Source organism: Trematomus bernacchii, unplaced genomic scaffold (genome assembly GCF_902827165.1).
Source record: "Trematomus bernacchii unplaced genomic scaffold, fTreBer1.1, whole genome shotgun sequence".
Classification (NCBI taxonomy): domain Eukaryota; kingdom Metazoa; phylum Chordata; class Actinopteri; order Perciformes; family Nototheniidae; genus Trematomus; species Trematomus bernacchii.
This window is the reverse complement of record NW_022987851.1, coordinates 3193529-3210903: the sequence shown is the minus strand read 5'-3', so window position 1 is coordinate 3210903 and position 17375 is coordinate 3193529. Positions and strand designations below refer to the sequence as shown.

General features: G+C 40.2%; 1 protein-coding gene across 1 annotated transcript; it reads right to left on the bottom strand.

Moving 5' to 3' along the window:
• Nucleotides 1-439: 439 nt before the first annotated feature.
• On the bottom strand, nucleotides 440-16651 carry LOC117469043 (A disintegrin and metalloproteinase with thrombospondin motifs 8-like). Its single transcript, XM_034113435.1, has 9 exons — nucleotides 15733-16651; nucleotides 13530-13769; nucleotides 9833-9965; nucleotides 9549-9716; nucleotides 8511-8803; nucleotides 6612-6798; nucleotides 5475-5647; nucleotides 4081-4256; nucleotides 440-2770 (listed from the first exon to the last, which is right to left on the bottom strand). The coding sequence occupies exons 1-9, from the start codon at nucleotides 16432-16434 to the stop codon at nucleotides 2026-2028; spliced, it is 2817 nt and encodes a 938-aa protein (XP_033969326.1). The 5' UTR covers nucleotides 16435-16651; the 3' UTR covers nucleotides 440-2025.
• Nucleotides 16652-17375: the final 724 nt, after the last annotated feature.

Here is a 17375-nt window from a genome sequence, read left to right as displayed (position 1 = left end):
CCATTCCTCTGCTGCTGAGTATGCTTTTATGGCTGTCTTTATTTAAGATGCCTGAGCAGAGAAGTGATTCCCATGTCTGAGGATTTTACAGAAGATCTTAAGGTGTTTTAGTTGTAAAACCTGCAATTAAATACCTCGCCCAACTTTTATAAGCTGTTGACCCAACTCAAAGGATTCCAATAATCTGGCTTTCATTGGCGTGTTTAAGTGGCCAACAATGGGTTTAAAGAGTTCTCTGGAAAACATGGAAAACTTGAATATTTGTTTGCATTTAAAGGGTTATTTTGAAGTATGGCTCCTCCCAATATTGGCACATGTTTGTTGATATGTACCCACCAATCTGGAAACCCCTGGAATCTTCAAGTAATCAAGCTTTTTTTGCACAAAAGAGAAAACAAAAAGTATCATAGAGAATGCGCATCAGAAAAAGATAATCATGTATTGACATAAATGTGTTTATTTGACCATTTTCATAGACAACAATCTCAAAGACAGTAGCATCTGCCCAAATTATATGTCCAAGGTAAAAAAAATACAAAAATAAATAGCTTAAAAAGGAAGCTGTAATAATAAAATAGTATGGTCCTTCACTGAAGGGATACAGTATAAGCCTAATGCTCATTCTGTTTTGTTTTATAACATTATGTAAATTAACATCAGAATAAAAAATCTGATATACATACAAGAGTCTGAAAACATCTGTGAGTGTTTGCATATGATGCATTAACAAATAAAAGTCTGGAAACAAATACAATTAAAGATACTTTTCACATACACGATAGATAGTATGCTTACGACTTGGTAATTACAAACATTTGTAGCATGGCAAATTGTCTGTACCACTGTTCCTCTCAACGGAATTGTAATGTACCTTGGAATACAATTAAACTACAGGGCAGAGGGAATTTCTCTGTCATGGGTTTCTCGTTATCAAGGCTAATTCACTTTACACAATGTGTAGTTGGCATTGAACAAATCTGTAGTCCTTAGTAGCACATTTTAAAGTCCAAAATAATCCTGTTTGAGTGTCATTGATTAGTATTCCCACAGTTCAACACACAAAAAAACGCATTTCCCAGAGGCTTAATACTCCAATGTATCAATCGTATGTACCGGCCTCAATACAAGACAAATGGCTCCTTTGAGCTTTGAAGGGCTTTGAGTTCTGTGGAGGACAGTTGGAGATATATTTACACTTTGCTGGTGTTGGACAGCAGGTTTCATGCCATTGTTTTAGCCCCACAATAAATGAAAGCAAACTTAGAAAGACATATTGCAGATTATACCAGACTTCATCCAAAAAAGTTAATTTTTTGTTTCTCTTTCTGGAAAAAGTCACACACAGCACCTTCGTCTAACAACTATACATAGCATCACATGTACATCCTGAGGTAGATTTCCATTGTGTCTCAATAGTGGTGTCTAATGTCAACAAAACATGACAAAACGATATTCAGGCAAATTCCCATGATCTGACTAGATGCTACCAGTTAGTAATATGGACGGATTACAAGCATGGGACCCCCGGGCACAGACATGAAGGCTCTTTTGGTGGTCACTTTGTTTCAACTTGTGTCTCTTTGAGGTGGTTTTGGGTCTCTTTGTGTTTTTTATATGTCTCTTTGTGGCAATGTTGAGTGTCTGTAGTTGTTTTTGTCAGTTAGTGTTTGGTATATGTCTCCTTGTGGTTCTTTTGTGTCTTCTGGTTTATGTTATGTTTTTCTTTGTGCTCATTTTGCTTCTGTTTGTGGTCACTTTGATTTGTGGTATTTTTGTGTCAATATGTGGTAGTTTTTTGTCTCTGTGGTTGTTTGTGTCCCTTGGTATTTGTTTTGTGTTTCTTTCTCGTAATTTTGCATCCCTTTGTGATCTTTTTTGGGTGGTTTTGAGCCTACGGTTGTTTTGTGTTGTCATTGTGTGCCTTTTTGGTTGTTTGTCTGTGCCTGGAGAGCCCATCCAGTAATCCATCCATGGTTGGTAAATGCAGTCGGACCAATGAGGGAAAGTTCAGTATACTCATGTTCTTCATAAGCATTCTTGGTTGAGACAGTCCCCGGAGACTGGATCTGGGATTTTGTTCAGATCGCACTTCTCTGACTCAACAATCTTCCCAGTGTAGTCTATGCACACAACGCTGCGGCGGCGCTCCCCCTGGCCACAAGTTCGTGAGCAGACGGACCAAGGTCCCATTTGCCAAATGGGGCATGGCACATCCCCACAGGGCCTGATGTCTACAGGCTTAAGGTCTCTGTCACAATGGCTGGAAAGGAAGCCTGCGTTGTCTCTGCATTCAACGTTCCTCCGGGACCATCCGGAGCCACAGCTCTTGGAGCACTCAGACCACTCCCCTAGCATCCAGTCAGGTACGCCAAACGGATGGATCATATGCAAAGACGGTGCAAAGGCCTTCCTCTCCTTTGATTTGTTGAAGCTCACATCTCTAGGGATGAAAAAGGTATATTTGACCTTGGGAGGGTTGTCGTCCCCTGCAGTGGCTAGGAGTTGGATGGTGATGGCCTCCTTCAGCTTCCTGAAGCTCTGTATCCTCTCCAGCGTGGTGGAGGAGCCGCTGTACTTCAGCACAGCGCCCAGCACAGGAATGTCCTGCTCCATCGTGGATACAGAGAAGTTACCGTTGAGGATGTAACCGACACCCTCTCTCTTTACAGCCAGGTAATTCCCATCATGTTTGATTCCTCTGTGGCTCCGCTGTTTGATGTCAATGTTCGTAGCGCCAACAGGAATTGTGACAATGTCGCTGTATCCATAGCTGGTGGAGAAAAGACAGAACTGGATTTAGATCATTTACCCTCTTTTTTATCCTCCCTTAAATGAATAGTTCATTATTTGGGTCTGATAGCTATCTTCCCTGGACCCGAGCTCTTTGAAATGCTCAAAAATACGGCAACACCTATAAATCTAACTACTTTATGGAATTCCTTTTAGATTTTAGCTAATATGCTAACAAACAGAGCTAGGCTAGCTGACCCCCATTTTTCAGTTTTGCGCTATGATAGCTAACCAACTGCTGGCTGTAGACTTTCATTTACCCAGAATGACCCTGATCAAAAGCCACAAACTGAAACCTGTTGGTCAAACAATAAAGTAATTCTGTATACTGCGTGTTGCTGTAGCCTAACCTTTTGAGACTTTTTCCCCCCGCTCCATGCACCTTGGAAGTAGTTAAAGTAGTGCCAGAGATCCCTACTAAGCTATTAAAGTGGTAGGAATGTTGTCTAATACTCAGGTCGTCAAAGCATTCAGGCTAAATAAATGTTAATACATGCTTATTAGCAATCCTAGGTAAGAAAGTGATTAGTATTGGTCCTCTGATGTATCTCTCAGAAATACAGAAAGTGTTTTTGATTTCATTATCAGGTAACTGTTGTATTGCTATGTTTGTTTTGTATCCTAGCTTACATCTATAAATATATAAATAGAGAAACTATTTGTTTTATTGGCCACTGGTTGTTGGCAGTGTAGGAATTTGATTGTTCTTCCTGGAAACCCTAGAGAATATAAAGGGAAAAATAATTTCCAAATTACATAAAGTAGATCATGTTTTTGAATCGGTTTGTTTGTTTTTCTGTCTGTCTCTGCAGGGTTATGGAAAACTGCTGGCCTGCTTTCATAAATCATGGTGGAGGAGTGTATCATTTGCCAGGGAATAAATAAATAATTAAGTTTGGAGCAGATTCGGATCATTGTGTGCAAACAAGCAATATTTTTCTATCATTCTAACAGCCATTCTTTTTTTCCATGTGTTTGTCCCTTTAAAATAACTGCTTTCATTGCTGCAAAACCTTTCCATCAAGATAAGCAAGAGGAAGCAGCGTTTTCGATGCTCCAATCTTTCATCAGATTAGAGAATGTCAAAACAGTCAAATATAGCACTGATTTGACATCTGAATTATTTTAGTAGCTAGCTTCTTGTTCTGCTAGTGCGTTGCCCTCGTTTTTTCACTACAAAATGATAGGCAAAACCTTCTAAAAGCCTTTTTCACTCAAAAATGAAATCAATCTACACTGCATTTATTATGACTTTCATGTTCATATACCAAGGATTTTCAGAGCACTTACGTTGCTTTGTTGTAGGAGCCTGTGATCTTTCGACAAGTGAGCCCACTCCCTCCACACACTCCACACTTATCCAATCTCTTGTTGGATCCAATCACTTGGTCGCAGCCGGCCTTCACACACTGGCCTTGGACACACACCGATGTGGTGTCAGGGCCACAGGTCGTCCCATCAATGACCTGCAGGAACGCAGCAAATAGTGGTTGTTAATTTTTTTAACAAAAGTCAAGCGTTTTGTATCAAAGTGTTCTAAATAGAAGTAAAAATGCATGTGTTTCGGAAGTAGTGAGAATAGGACGACAAAAATGAGACTTGGGATATACTGCACAGGTTGTTCTGATGTAGTTTTGATGTTGTTAGGCCACCCCTTGTTTACTTTAATTCATCAAAAAATAGGATGATGAATTGATAGGAGTGGAGTATTCCTTTAACAAAGGTCTGTTGAAAAGCTTTTAACAATGACAGGTCCACAAAAAGAGAGAATGTGGACTTTGGGTTATTGGTCAAACTCCTTTTCGTAGGTCAAGAAAATCTTGACTGAAAGAATAATTGTGTTCAAATAAGTCTTTGAATGGGGTTTTCGCTTGAGCTTCCACACAAATACTGTAATGCATGTTATATTAACTCAGGAAAGGCCAGGTTTCCATGTGTCATGTGAAATAATTTGTCAGTGTAAAACAGATAATAACATTAATAACAATGGATTAATGAATTTATAGTTTCATGTGATATCATATTATATCTGCATATATTTCTTTACTTTAGCAGAAATTAGTTGGCCACAGCATTTTGAAAACAATACAGTCGATCGGGACTGCGCGTCTCAGCCTTACTTTAGAGCTTTATTCAGTACACTTCTAGAGAAGCTTTACGGAGACCTTTGACAGCAATGGATTCCTCAGATTTGACAGTGTATTATTACATTGCTTAGTTGAATACTCAATTCTGATGGGTGAAATTTGGACATTCCAGGGGTTTGTTTAATATTCAGACCTCCACTAAGGAGGACGCTCTGACTAATGTGCAGTCATATCAATCCGCAGAAAGTATGGTCAATTTTACGTCAGTTGTGAACACTAAACATTAGTTTTCCTCCATCAGTGAATACCATGGAATACATTTTATTAATATTATATTTGTGGAGAGCACGAAATGGAAAGAGTTTAGAGACCATCAACCTGTTGGTGTTCTTTTATTTATTTTCACTATAGCTTAAAAATGAGTTTGCTCCTGCTCTGATACTCACGATTATGTACTTTAAGGATGGTTGTGTTCTCAATCAATTACAATACAAGCTTTTATGTCGGACTGAGTTCTAAGATATATATTTCACCATCAAATGTGAATATGTGAAAAGTATAATGGTTGCGTTTGAGCTGTGAGTGCATCTGCTGTACCTTGGGTTCGAACACCTTAAATTCACTGCTGCCCCTGGCCCTGCAGAACAGCTTGCATCTGTCTCTGGGAGAAACGCCGGCGTACTTTGGGATCCACTGTTTCATATTCCTATTGTAGTCCAGGTAGTTAGGGCTGTTGTACATATCACACTGCTCCTCTCTGAAACTCTTTCCTAAGGTAAAGGAGTAAAGATTAGTGTACAATACACTGAGGTCTACTATGGAAATGAAATCATTCAGATTCATAAAAAAACCTAATGTGCATTTAAGACAATTATACAAGATCATTTCAGTAAAAATAAGAATCACAAGAAGAAATATAAAGCATATCATTTAAAAGGTAAATGTCACTATTAAAATGCAAAAAAATACTAAAAGTGTCAAAAGAAATGAATCAGGAAACTATTTATAATGATTTGATCCATGAGACGACATCTCTACAGAAAGGGCATGAATTGATTCTACACAAGAATGCATGATCTTTATCATTTCATTAGTATTGCATGTTTCCATGGTTTTATTGTATTTGTCTACCTTGTCAAAAAGGTCTGGTTAAACCATTAAATATTTGTCAAGACATCTTTTTGTACCTCCTTCAAGAAGGTTACAGTATGTTTTCAGCTTTGTTTGTTTCTCTCTCTGTCAGCAAGATTACAGAAAAAAACTAGTGGAGGAAAATTCATGAAACCTGTTGGGAGGATATAGCCTGTTAAATGATACAGTGGGTCTGATTCACAGAGGCGGATACACACATTATTTTTCACTTTCATTAACATTGCAAAATAGGTCTGCACACTACATTTGCCCTTGTAGTTATTATATTGAATATATGATATGTATATGTAAAACCCATCTATTTAGATTGTAACTTGCCAACAAAAAAAAGGGGGAAAAAAGCACCTAAAAAAGTTACTTTAGGCCTTGAAACTAATTCACCAGCATTTCAAACGGTATGACTTCCTTGAAGTGAATATATCTGCACGTTCCTTGTTGTTTGGAGTTTGAATCTTTATGGTTTTTACACTTTGTAAGTCACTTGTAAGTCGCTTTGGATAAAATGTAATGTAATGGAGTGTATAAAATCATTCAGCATGCTTGAAGCTTTGTTTTTAAAACCTGCCTATTGCTTATTCTCACCTTCGTCTTCGTCACAGGGCTGCGTGTTGCAAGACTGGTACTGAACCCTCTGTCCCTCACAGTACTTTCCTCCGTTCTGCGGGATAGGTTCAGTGCACTCCCTGTAGGAGAACTCCACCCCCCCTCCACACGTCCTGGAGCACTGCTGCCACGGTCCCCACAAACTCCAGCCGCCGTCCACAGCCACCTGCGGTACAACATAGCGAGGGAAGAGGAGGGAAAAGAGCAGTCAGAGTAGGTGGTTAGAGCTCAGTGCCAAAGGCAATCTCAGCTGTGTAGCCTTAACCACAGTCTGGGCTTCTGGGTTTGAGGCCGCACAGTGTGCTGGCGTGCCGCGACTCCAGGCTAAATCTGTGTTGAAGTTCGGCACGCGCATGCTGTCCGCCTCTGCCCGCATTCCTGCCACATGTGTCACTCACCACTAGTGGAACCTGCCATGCTGCAGCTTTGGAAGGCATCATTGAAAGTGTGTGTGCATATGTGTATGTGTTTGAAGAGTTAGTGTCCTTTTCCAGAAGTTTATGAGTTTGGACCAGCTAACATCCCAACTGCCAGCACGTCTAGGTTGATAAACAGATGTATGATCATAACACAAGGAGCAGATATCAAGGTGAGCAAGGTCAAATGAAACACTGAGACTTATACATGTTCTTTTAGGAAATATAAACAGACATTATGAAGCAACTTGGTTTAAACTTACTGAATTCCAAGTAAGTATATTCATAAACAGTCACTTGTGCTTTTCATTTCAGTCACTTGTGCTTTTCATTTATGTAAAACTACTTAAAACTGCTACTTCTGTAAGACACTGTGTCTTTGAATTGCGACAGTCAGGCTAACTAGGATGTTTCTTTCCCCTAAAACAACCGATTTCCAATATAAATGTTGTTTTGCGTTGGTGAATAACAATCCTTTTATGGTTGGTTTGGTGCTTTACATTGCATTAAGTTTTTGATGTAAAATGTTTCCTTAGCACAAAAAGGACATCTTCTTATCATTCACTACATAATGTAGGTTGCAAGTTCATTTAGACTATTTCCAGGATTTCTGTTGCAGAACAGAGGGTCAAACCTATAACATTTGTCAAAAATAATTCTGTATCAAAAACCCAATGTGAAAACTTAAAACATTGAAAACCTGTTTTTGTTGTCTAAAAAGATGGTCGAAAAATAAGCCAACAGGTTTTTGCAACAAATTTGGTAACTTTTTTGTAAAATACAGTGCACTTCAAAGGAAGTTACTCATCTAAAAAAAATAGGACAAGATTTTGGTATTAGAAGCGTTCTGGTTTCCCTTAGAATTCCAAGTAGTAGGCCTATTGACCAATCACGGTTAAGCAGATTGAATACAGGTTTACAGTCGTCTCAAGAGGAATTAGTTTTGGATTAGCTTAGCTAATCGGTTGTAGACTTTGCCCCTTGACAACTCAAACTTTATTCTAGCATCTTAAATTGATTATCTGACCTTAATCAATGACTGACACATGGAAGAGGCAGTCTTGGCTTGAATATCCTTTAAACAGACACCAGAACCTCCAAAATATTGGCTGTAGTTCCCTGAGTCATATCATTATCAGACTAAAAATAGCAGATGGTTTTAAAGTTGGTACGTGACTAAAACACCGATGTGTACATTGCATTGAATGGCTGTCACTGTATCTACAATTTAAGTCTCGAGGAAAATGATGAGGGCTAAAAGTTGGGATAACAGCACAAGAAGGAAGAAATTCAGAAGTCAGCAAACTTCTAAGTTTGCGAACATTAGCTAACATTAGCCACCATAAGTCATACCAGACCAACTAAAGCTGTAGCACCGAACCCCAGAGTGTGTTGAATTAAGCAAGGGAGAGTTTTATCGTTAATGACTTCAAAATGTGGAAGAACTCAGAAGCAGACTTACCAAAGGCTGCATCACGTCCTGAGTGGGCATGCACTCTCCGTGGAGGCAGGACCCGTTAAGGCTGCAGGGGGTCCCGTCCGCCCAGGGCAAGCTGCCATTCTTGGTGGAGCACTGCTGCGTCCCGTCCTCCTGACACCACAGCTGGCTACAAATATCACTGTCTGAGGAGTTGGGGCATTGGACAAACTCCTCTCCAAACATGTGCTGGCACTGCTGGTCCAGGCTGTACTTGAAGCCCGGCAGCTCGCTCGGTAACGGCATGGTACTCCCTGTTACATCCAGCAGGCAGTCCCCTATGGTCACAACACAAAGAAAAGAAACACTGCATGAGATTATAGTGTGGTTTATGGGGATTAAGGACTTTGGGTGGCATGACAACATTGGGAAATTATTCAGGGCAAAAATGGATAACGTCACTTTTATAGGCATCCTAGGGTTTTGAATCTTGACATTTGGTAGCTATTTCAAATCAGAATGCTTTCATTGTCCTCACATGATTCTCTGTTACATTCAATAAACTTTTGTTTCTTGAGTGTTCAATGACGTCCGCAGTTTGGAATGAACACTCTTAACACGTGTTTTATTCAAACTGATAAAGAACATATTTTGCTGACACCAGCTGTTGCTTTTGGCCGAGGAGGTGAAGAACAGGAAGAAGTCTGTTGCATGACTCATAGGGAAAGAAGGTTCACTGATAGGTCTAGCAAGGATACAAACAAATGTAACATACACAACCAGGGATGGAGAGAGGGAAGCTACATTAAGAAACCGAAAGGGAGTTAGGAGAAGGGGATGTGGAAATCGAGGGCACGATAAACTATCCCTACAACCCATAATTTGAGGGGAGCGACATGTTTACACAAGAAAGCCATAGTTATAGCAGAAGAGGAATAACATTATGTTTTATTCGTCTCTGAATCAGCCCTATTAAGACAGTCAGTATTGTGAAAGAGACGTCCATATTGGCTGCTTAGCTTCTGATCTAATGAGTGTGTAATTTCTAGTATGCTGGGGAAAGAAAACTCAAATATTTCTTACCATGTCCATTGTCAAAGAACTCTGTGATGTAGAGAGCGCTGCAGGGAGACCAAGGCGCGGTCTTGTTGAGGCTGACAAACAGAGGAGCCATCAGGTGATGACCTCCCAGATCTCCAAACAGCCTCTCACAGGTCTTGGAGTCATCATGAGGCATACTCAACACATGACCTGCAATGGTAATAATGGGAGACACAGTTTCACAGATGCACAGAAAAGTGGTTCTGAATGACTGGAAAATACTTTAAGGCCACATACCTACCCTTAAATAATAAATGTAAACTTACCAAGCTCGTGAGCAGCTGTGAAGGCAGCTTGCAGGCCGTTATCCTCGATAACTGAGCAGCTTCTCTTGGGATCGCACATCGTCCCAACATCGGCCACACCCAACGTGTCGCAGCTCTTCTGTCCGCAGATGTCCTTCAACACAAATAACACAGAACAAACATTGAAACTGGAGCAAGAAAGGTCATATAGAAGAAACAAGATGTATATACATACTGTTCTTATTCATTGTTCATACTTATACCTATAAATATACATGCTTCCGATACAACAAACAGAAAAACATACAGTATGGCTTACTATTATGAAGAATGAAGAAATACAAATATTGCTGTCATTCTGCATAAAAATGACCATATGGGCTTCTGTTTGTTGCAGGGAGAGAGTGACTTTCTGGGCGTTGGGCCTTTGGAACGATGGGCATTGTTTTCAGAAAACAAGGGGATTTTGGAAAAATGGGACTATTAGGACATTTTCCGGATAATTGTGGTTTCGTAATATTGGGCCTTTGGAACAATGGGCAGTCGGCAGAAAGCCAAGATATGTTAGGCAACCTTTAACAAATTCAGCCTAAGAGGATAGGTGTGTTTTATTTCTTTTTAAAACGGATTCAGCACTGCAGCGGCTTGCACTTCACTCGTATTGCTCTACAGTAAGTAACTCAGTAAGATGTCATAGACTACTCCACTGTTTGAGGTTACGTTGCAAAAACAGATTTGTATGCTTGACATTTCTTAAAACTATGAACATGTTTCTTTACCCACTCTGTATTATGTCTTTTCAAGGTTACTGTGTAAAACAAATGTGTTTGCCAGAACGCGACTAGGGCTTTTGCTATATATTGGCTATGTACACCTAGCACAGCAGAGGTTAGGATTAGGGTTGGACAATAATCTCCAGTGGCATACAGTATGTCAATTACAAACAGTATGTACTGTGAATGGTATCTGCCTGTGTACCATGAGTAACATACCATTTCTAAGTACCATAAGCCAGTAGAACCACAGCGGCATTGCAAAAATGAACAGTGACAAACATATCACTTAATGTAGAATAGACTTATGCCAATAGAACAAACATATCATGAGAGATGATGAGACACTTCTGTATTGGAACCAATTCAACAATGTACTTCATATCAGTGTAGGCCAGGGCATTTTCATGGTCAACCAGTGTAGCATTCACAAATATTGGCTCTAACCACTGTTCTAACCCTGAATAAGGACTATCTCCCTTAAAAGGAGTGCCCATTTGCTTAGAAACAGCTGGCAAAGTGAACTATCAAAGAGTAAAGACATCATTCTGTCAAATGTTAAATATATTAAGAGTATGGGCAGGCAGCCCTTTCATTGTTATTTTAAGTATTCGAATGGCGGACCCTCATTGCTTATTTGTGTCCAGTTGTTTTTCTGTCACTCTTTAAGAAACAAATCAAAAACATGTTGCTCAGTGTTTCCGTCATAAAAAAGCAAATAAATAAACTCAGCATGCAGCTACAGTATGACCTTAACTGTGGTTTATCAAAAATCCTTCCTTGCTCCATAAGACGCCTGGCTGTGTAGGACGAAGACGGACACGTCCATGGCCATTGCCTCAGCCCAAAAAAAAACCACAAGGCACAACCCTCTGTGATTCAAAACACATCTGGACTTGGAGCTGCGTTTTGAACGCTGCTCAGTGTCTGTTCGTATACCTTGTTCCACAATAGCATCGGTCACTCACATGTGCAGACACAAAGTAAGATGTAGGGTCAAAGCACAAGCATTTGCATTTGTATAGCTTTAGCAGACATATGTACATTTGCCGAATGCAGCATAAGACCACAAAAATGCACAAGAATAACTGTTTCCACTGAATGCAACAGAGTGTACAGTTTCACAACAGCCAGTATTAGCAGCAGCATTCTTATTGTGGGATATATGGCACACTGTTTCAACCCAGACAAGCAGATCATTTTTAAAGAGCCTTAATCATGTCATGGCTGATTTGTGGCGGCACTAAAGTTAGCTCATCCACAAGGAGCCTTCCGTCCTCCACATTTCAAAGCATATCTCCGCTGAAATGGAAAAACCAACACAAACAGGGTTCATGTGAATGATGGCAACAAATCCAGCACAAGACTGCAGAAGTCCATATGTTCTATTCATCATTTGCTCAATCCCGGGTCAGATCTAATGTCTTTCAACCTGTCATCGAATCAAGCTGCATCCAGGGCTATAGAAATGTACTTGGCTGATGTGTTGTGTGCTAACACCTTGTCAACATGCACTTACCGGGTGGAAAAAAGCAGCCAAATACAGTCATAACAAGCCAATCACAAGTCCAACCCTTAGGACTGCTGAACTTATTTCCTGTTGAAGCATCCATAAAGCACACTGTTTACTCTCTGCTGACATTTCCCCAGCTTGGAAAAGTGTACAACTATTCCATCTTGACGATCCCTTTTCAGCATCCTTAGTTCACCCAAAGAGCCAGAAAGGCTTTCCTTAACCACACCTTGTTTCCCTTTTTGGGTAGCTTAAAGAAAATATGTTTATAATTGTCCCAAAGCAGAGAATCTGGCACAACTTGCCCTAAAATGCACCTGCGTTACTGTAAAATACTTTGGCTTCAAGTCATTGTTGTGTGGTTTAGTTTGCTGTTCAGAAACCACACTATGTACCACAGCTGGCCTGGGACTGAATCCAGCAGGGATTTATTTGTGACTCATCCTTGCTTCCTTGGGCTATTTCCTTCTGAATGGAGAACAAAATATTCCAGACTATCATGGGTGAGTGCTTTATCCATCTTATAGTACACTGTAAAGCACTCACAACATTGTTTGTGTTGTTTCATACCTAACAGTCCGGCTTATGCTCTGAAGAAAGAGTCCACAATCATATCAGATATTTTTTACTCATACCGATTAGTTTTAAAGCTGTATTTATCAAGCGTGGTTGATATCTTTTTGGCCTTGTAAAGTTGTTATGGCTCTGTTTTCATCCCATCGAAAGAATGTGATTCCAATACTCACTTTTATTTTGTTTTTGTCTCTGCCAACTCTCGAGGGAAATATCTGCTCTTTATTTGCTAAATGTTACACAATATTTACCACTAACTTTGTCTGCCTGCTGTTTATTGCTGAGCAGGTACAGTCTATCAATTTTGTTTTTTTAAACTGCGTCCTTTTAATGTTTGCTATGGATGTAGTGATTTGGAAGGGTTAACAAGGAAGTCCAGGACGTACACTGAAAACTGAAATGCTGACTTGAATCAAATGTATTATGTCAACAAATCAGGTCAGTTAAAAGCAATAGAATTCAAGTTTAACCTAATTTATATTTTTGATTTAACTAAATAGTATGGCTTTCAACTAACATAATACATTTAATTAAAGTCAACGTTTTTTAGTGTAGTACAAAGACTGATCAAGTCTGTGTCCTGTGTGAACCCAAATGCAACAATGTAATTAATGTGACAAATTCATCTGCTGAAGAAGATGGTGGAAGCTTTGACGTTAAGTAGACCTTTAGTCAAGATTTTTTTTTGTCAAACTACTACCTCTCATAGGTGAATAATCAACTCTCAAACTCACCACAATGTCTCTCCTCAAGTGATTGTGACACTATTTGCAGATGATGGTATGTTTTATCCAGAGACATTACCAACCATTCTACTGCTTTGAGAAGAAGCTAAAGCAGCGTTGTCATTGTCCCTCACCTCTCTGGTGAAGAGCATGGCAGTGTCATAGTGCTCTGGATGCCTCTGGCTCGGCGGGTTGAAGAGCTGCTGCCAGGAGCAGAAGTTCCTCAGAGCAACCCCCCCGTTGCTGGAGACCTCCGGGCCGACCTCCTCTTCCTCCACCACCAACATCTTAACCACCACTATGTTGACCGAGTTCTTTATGCTGGGGTGCTTGTAAAGCTGGGCAGCCATTGACATCAGGGTTAGAATGTAGTGCTGCGAGAGGGGAGAGACAGGACACAACATTTAAAGAGTTTAACTTCCATGAACATGAACTTCATTGCTCAAGGCTTTTAAACAGTGTTCACATCCATGTTTAATTAAAGAACCAAACGGATGAAGGTCAAGCACTGCTTCTATCAATTTTGCATAATATTATGTCTGTATCTCTGCTTGAACAGACTAAAGCCCAAACAATTTAAAGTTTTCTGTCGTAAGATGATGATATTTGGGCAACAAAACGTTATAATATATCATTAGTCATTATTTGTTTCCAAATAGACTTATAATCTGAGTGTTTGGTCAGAGCACTTCCCACAGAGCATGGCTCAGTTCATAATAATACAAATGCTTGTCTTTCATTAGTGGGCCGTATGCTCAATCACCATTGTGTTAACACATTTGGCAGTAGATAGTGACGTGTTCGACTAATATCCTGAGGATAATTGCTTTGACAAACATTTTGTGTTTCTTAAGAGACTTGAAATTGGTAATCAAAGAATTGTCTGGCACAAGTGAACAGCACCTCTTATCATAAATGACCCTAACTCTAACCCTAATGCAAGGGAGACATTTTCACGTCTAATTTTTAACTTTAAGACAAAACAATAAATGCAAATAAACAATCTCCATGTATATGATTAGTTTTTTCACTATGACTCTCATGATATGTATGTGTATATATACCGTACGGTATACTGCTCCTACTCTGACACATGCATTTATCCTGCTAACTTCACAAGTAGCCTATTGCATTTAAGCTTTAAAATTGCCAGACATTTTTAGACACACTCGAGTCATGTCACTTAGCCTTGCAACAGTTTGAGGAAAACAGATGCAAGATTTAGGCCAACTTGTCTTTTTCTGTAAAGAATTCAGTAACGTAACTTTTTGGCTGTATTATCTGTAAGCTCTGCCTCCACATTTGTTGTGCACTTCACTAGGATTGGGTCTTGGGCCTTCCTGACAGGCTGGGTTTTCCACAGAGCTGTCAGAGTTGTTTTAGTGGAGAGCTGGTAAATCACAATGTGGGAGACTGTGCCATGATGTATCGCAACGTCTTCCATCAGCCTAGCTGCACTCACTCTTCTCTTCCTAGGGTATGATGACGTTTCCGCATGAAAGGTTTTTCCACATGTGCTACACGAGCCACATGATGTTGATTTTTGCCTGGGAACTCTAATCACTAAAACACCCCTGCTCAAACAAAAACAAAAGGTAATGACATTTGAGCGAGTCTGTTTTGTAATTTGCTAATTGAAATTCAACTTGTCCGTCTAACCTTTGTCCACCTGAACCTGTTTTCTAGCTAGATACTTTAGATACTCACTTAGATAACTTATTTTGGGATGAGGCAGAGGGTCTGGCAGCTGAGGAGTTTGCTAAGTACAAACAGACTCCAGACTGTGGCAGGATCACAGATTGTTCTACTTTTGTTCAAATAAATCTAGAGTTAAGCTCTGGATTGAAAGAGGACTGATATTATGGATGGAGGATAATTTCAGGATTGTTTTTGTATTCTATCACTATCCATCATATTTATTTGTTCAATTTAAATATTGGATGATTTGGATAAATTAAACAAAGTCATGAAAAGGAGTTAATCCAAATTCTATTAGATATTGTAAGCCTTGTGAATATTCACTTCATGACGCTGAGGCTCTGCTGCCAAATCGTGACCAAGTTCTCAGGAATGTGCTTCAGCATTGTTTGCATTTTTTTAGCCTGACCTCTTTCTCAGCCTGTTGAAATCAGGGAGCCCATCGATTTCCTCCCAAGCCCCCTCAATGCCAACATGTGTTTCATAAAGAGGCACATCAAATCCGATTCCTGCACTGTATATGTTGGCTTTGAATACTTGCAAGGAGGATGATGGAACGTTTGTTTATGTGACAGATCTAACGATTGTTTGGGTTCCTATCAACAATGTGTGCAGGGAAAAAAGTTGATCGTGTCTGACCTTTATTTCATCTCCGAAGAATTGGGTCATAGTTGAGTCTGCCACAACCAGGGTCTCTATGAACCGTGGTGCGGAAACAAAGCGTCTCCGGCGAGGTTCCCTCCTTTCCCCGTTGTGCTCCGCCGCCGCTGCCGCCGCGTGATCAAACAGGAGGGGAACACCGTGGCTGTTTGTGAATGTCCTCCTCTTGATGACATGCAGATGCTCGGCAGCGTCTGGCCCCAGGCCGCCGCGGAGTTTGGGCTCAATTAAATACTCTTTCCCCTCCGTTATAAAGGAGCCAAAGATGCCGGCGCACAAACTGACAGCCACCACCGAGCTCTCATCGTGGTCTACATTCCCCGAGTAAAAACAGCTCCTAAGATGTCCTTCACTCTCCTCTGTCTGGTTCATGTATTTGTGGAGATCTGCGACAGGCTGGGCACCTGAAGCGCTGCGTAAAGCGCCAACATCTCTGGCTTTGATGCGCTGTATGGTGAACGAAGGCGCGATAAAGCTGGTATCTGGAATAAGATTAAGTGTCAAATCCTTGCCAAATGCACTGAGGATAAACCTCGGCTGCTCCTCACTCCTTTTCCAAAAGCGACCACTGATTCTTCCATTTATCCGGACAGGTACAATATCCTCTGATTCAAAAGGAGTTGAAAGTGCAGCGTTCATTACGCCCAGGAGTAAAAACATCAAACACACAGTGGAACACATCTTCTGCAATGGAAATTACACTGACGAGTGGTAAAAAATAAAGACTTTATTATAATTAATGTCCTTGATCTCTGGTAAGTGGCGCGTCTTCTCCAATCCAGGTTGGGAATCTTTTCAAAATAAAATAGATTGTCCAGCGCTGTAAAGCCAATCTTGGTCAAACTATTTAATTTCAGTCTGTCTGAGTTGTCGTTTCTAATTCACCAAGCAAGCTAAGTCTTGTTGTGCCACTCACCAGCACCGCTGCAGTCTGGACACATCGGGGGTATTTATACTTTCTGCTCTTCCCTGGACATGAGGGGGTTTATTTTTGATATCCTCGGTTGCTGGAAATTCTCCTCCCACTCGCACTTCATGAGATACTCGCGGATAAAACGGATCCAATGAGAATAGGCCGACACTCCCCCCTTCTGAAATAGCTTGACAACCATGCTCCTATTATTAACCCAGCGTGCTATATGGCAGCGGCAGGACATCTATACTACGCATAGCTGGAAGTCCGCTGCTTGGGTTATTTCGGAGCCTTGTGTGAGTGGCAGGCCCCGACAGAGCCCGGAGCCCCCCAAGGCCGGTCTGCTTTATCCCTGCACAAAGGAGCACCGCTGGACAGAGAAAGGCACTGAGTTTGCATGGAACTGACCGCCACCTTGAACCCTGGGAAATGTTTAAACACATTGGTAAAGCTAAAGGAAGGATATATGATGTTATTATTCTTTGATTAACCATAACCCCCCAAAAAAGTACATATGTTTGAAATATAATAATAATAATAATAATAATAATAATAATAATAATAATAATAATAATAATAATAATAATAATAATAATATAAACCTTATTATAAAAATACAGTTACAAAGAATATTATTATTTAGTTATGTTTTCATATACCATAACCCATAGAAAAAGTTAAATGATAATAATAATCATAGTAATTATAA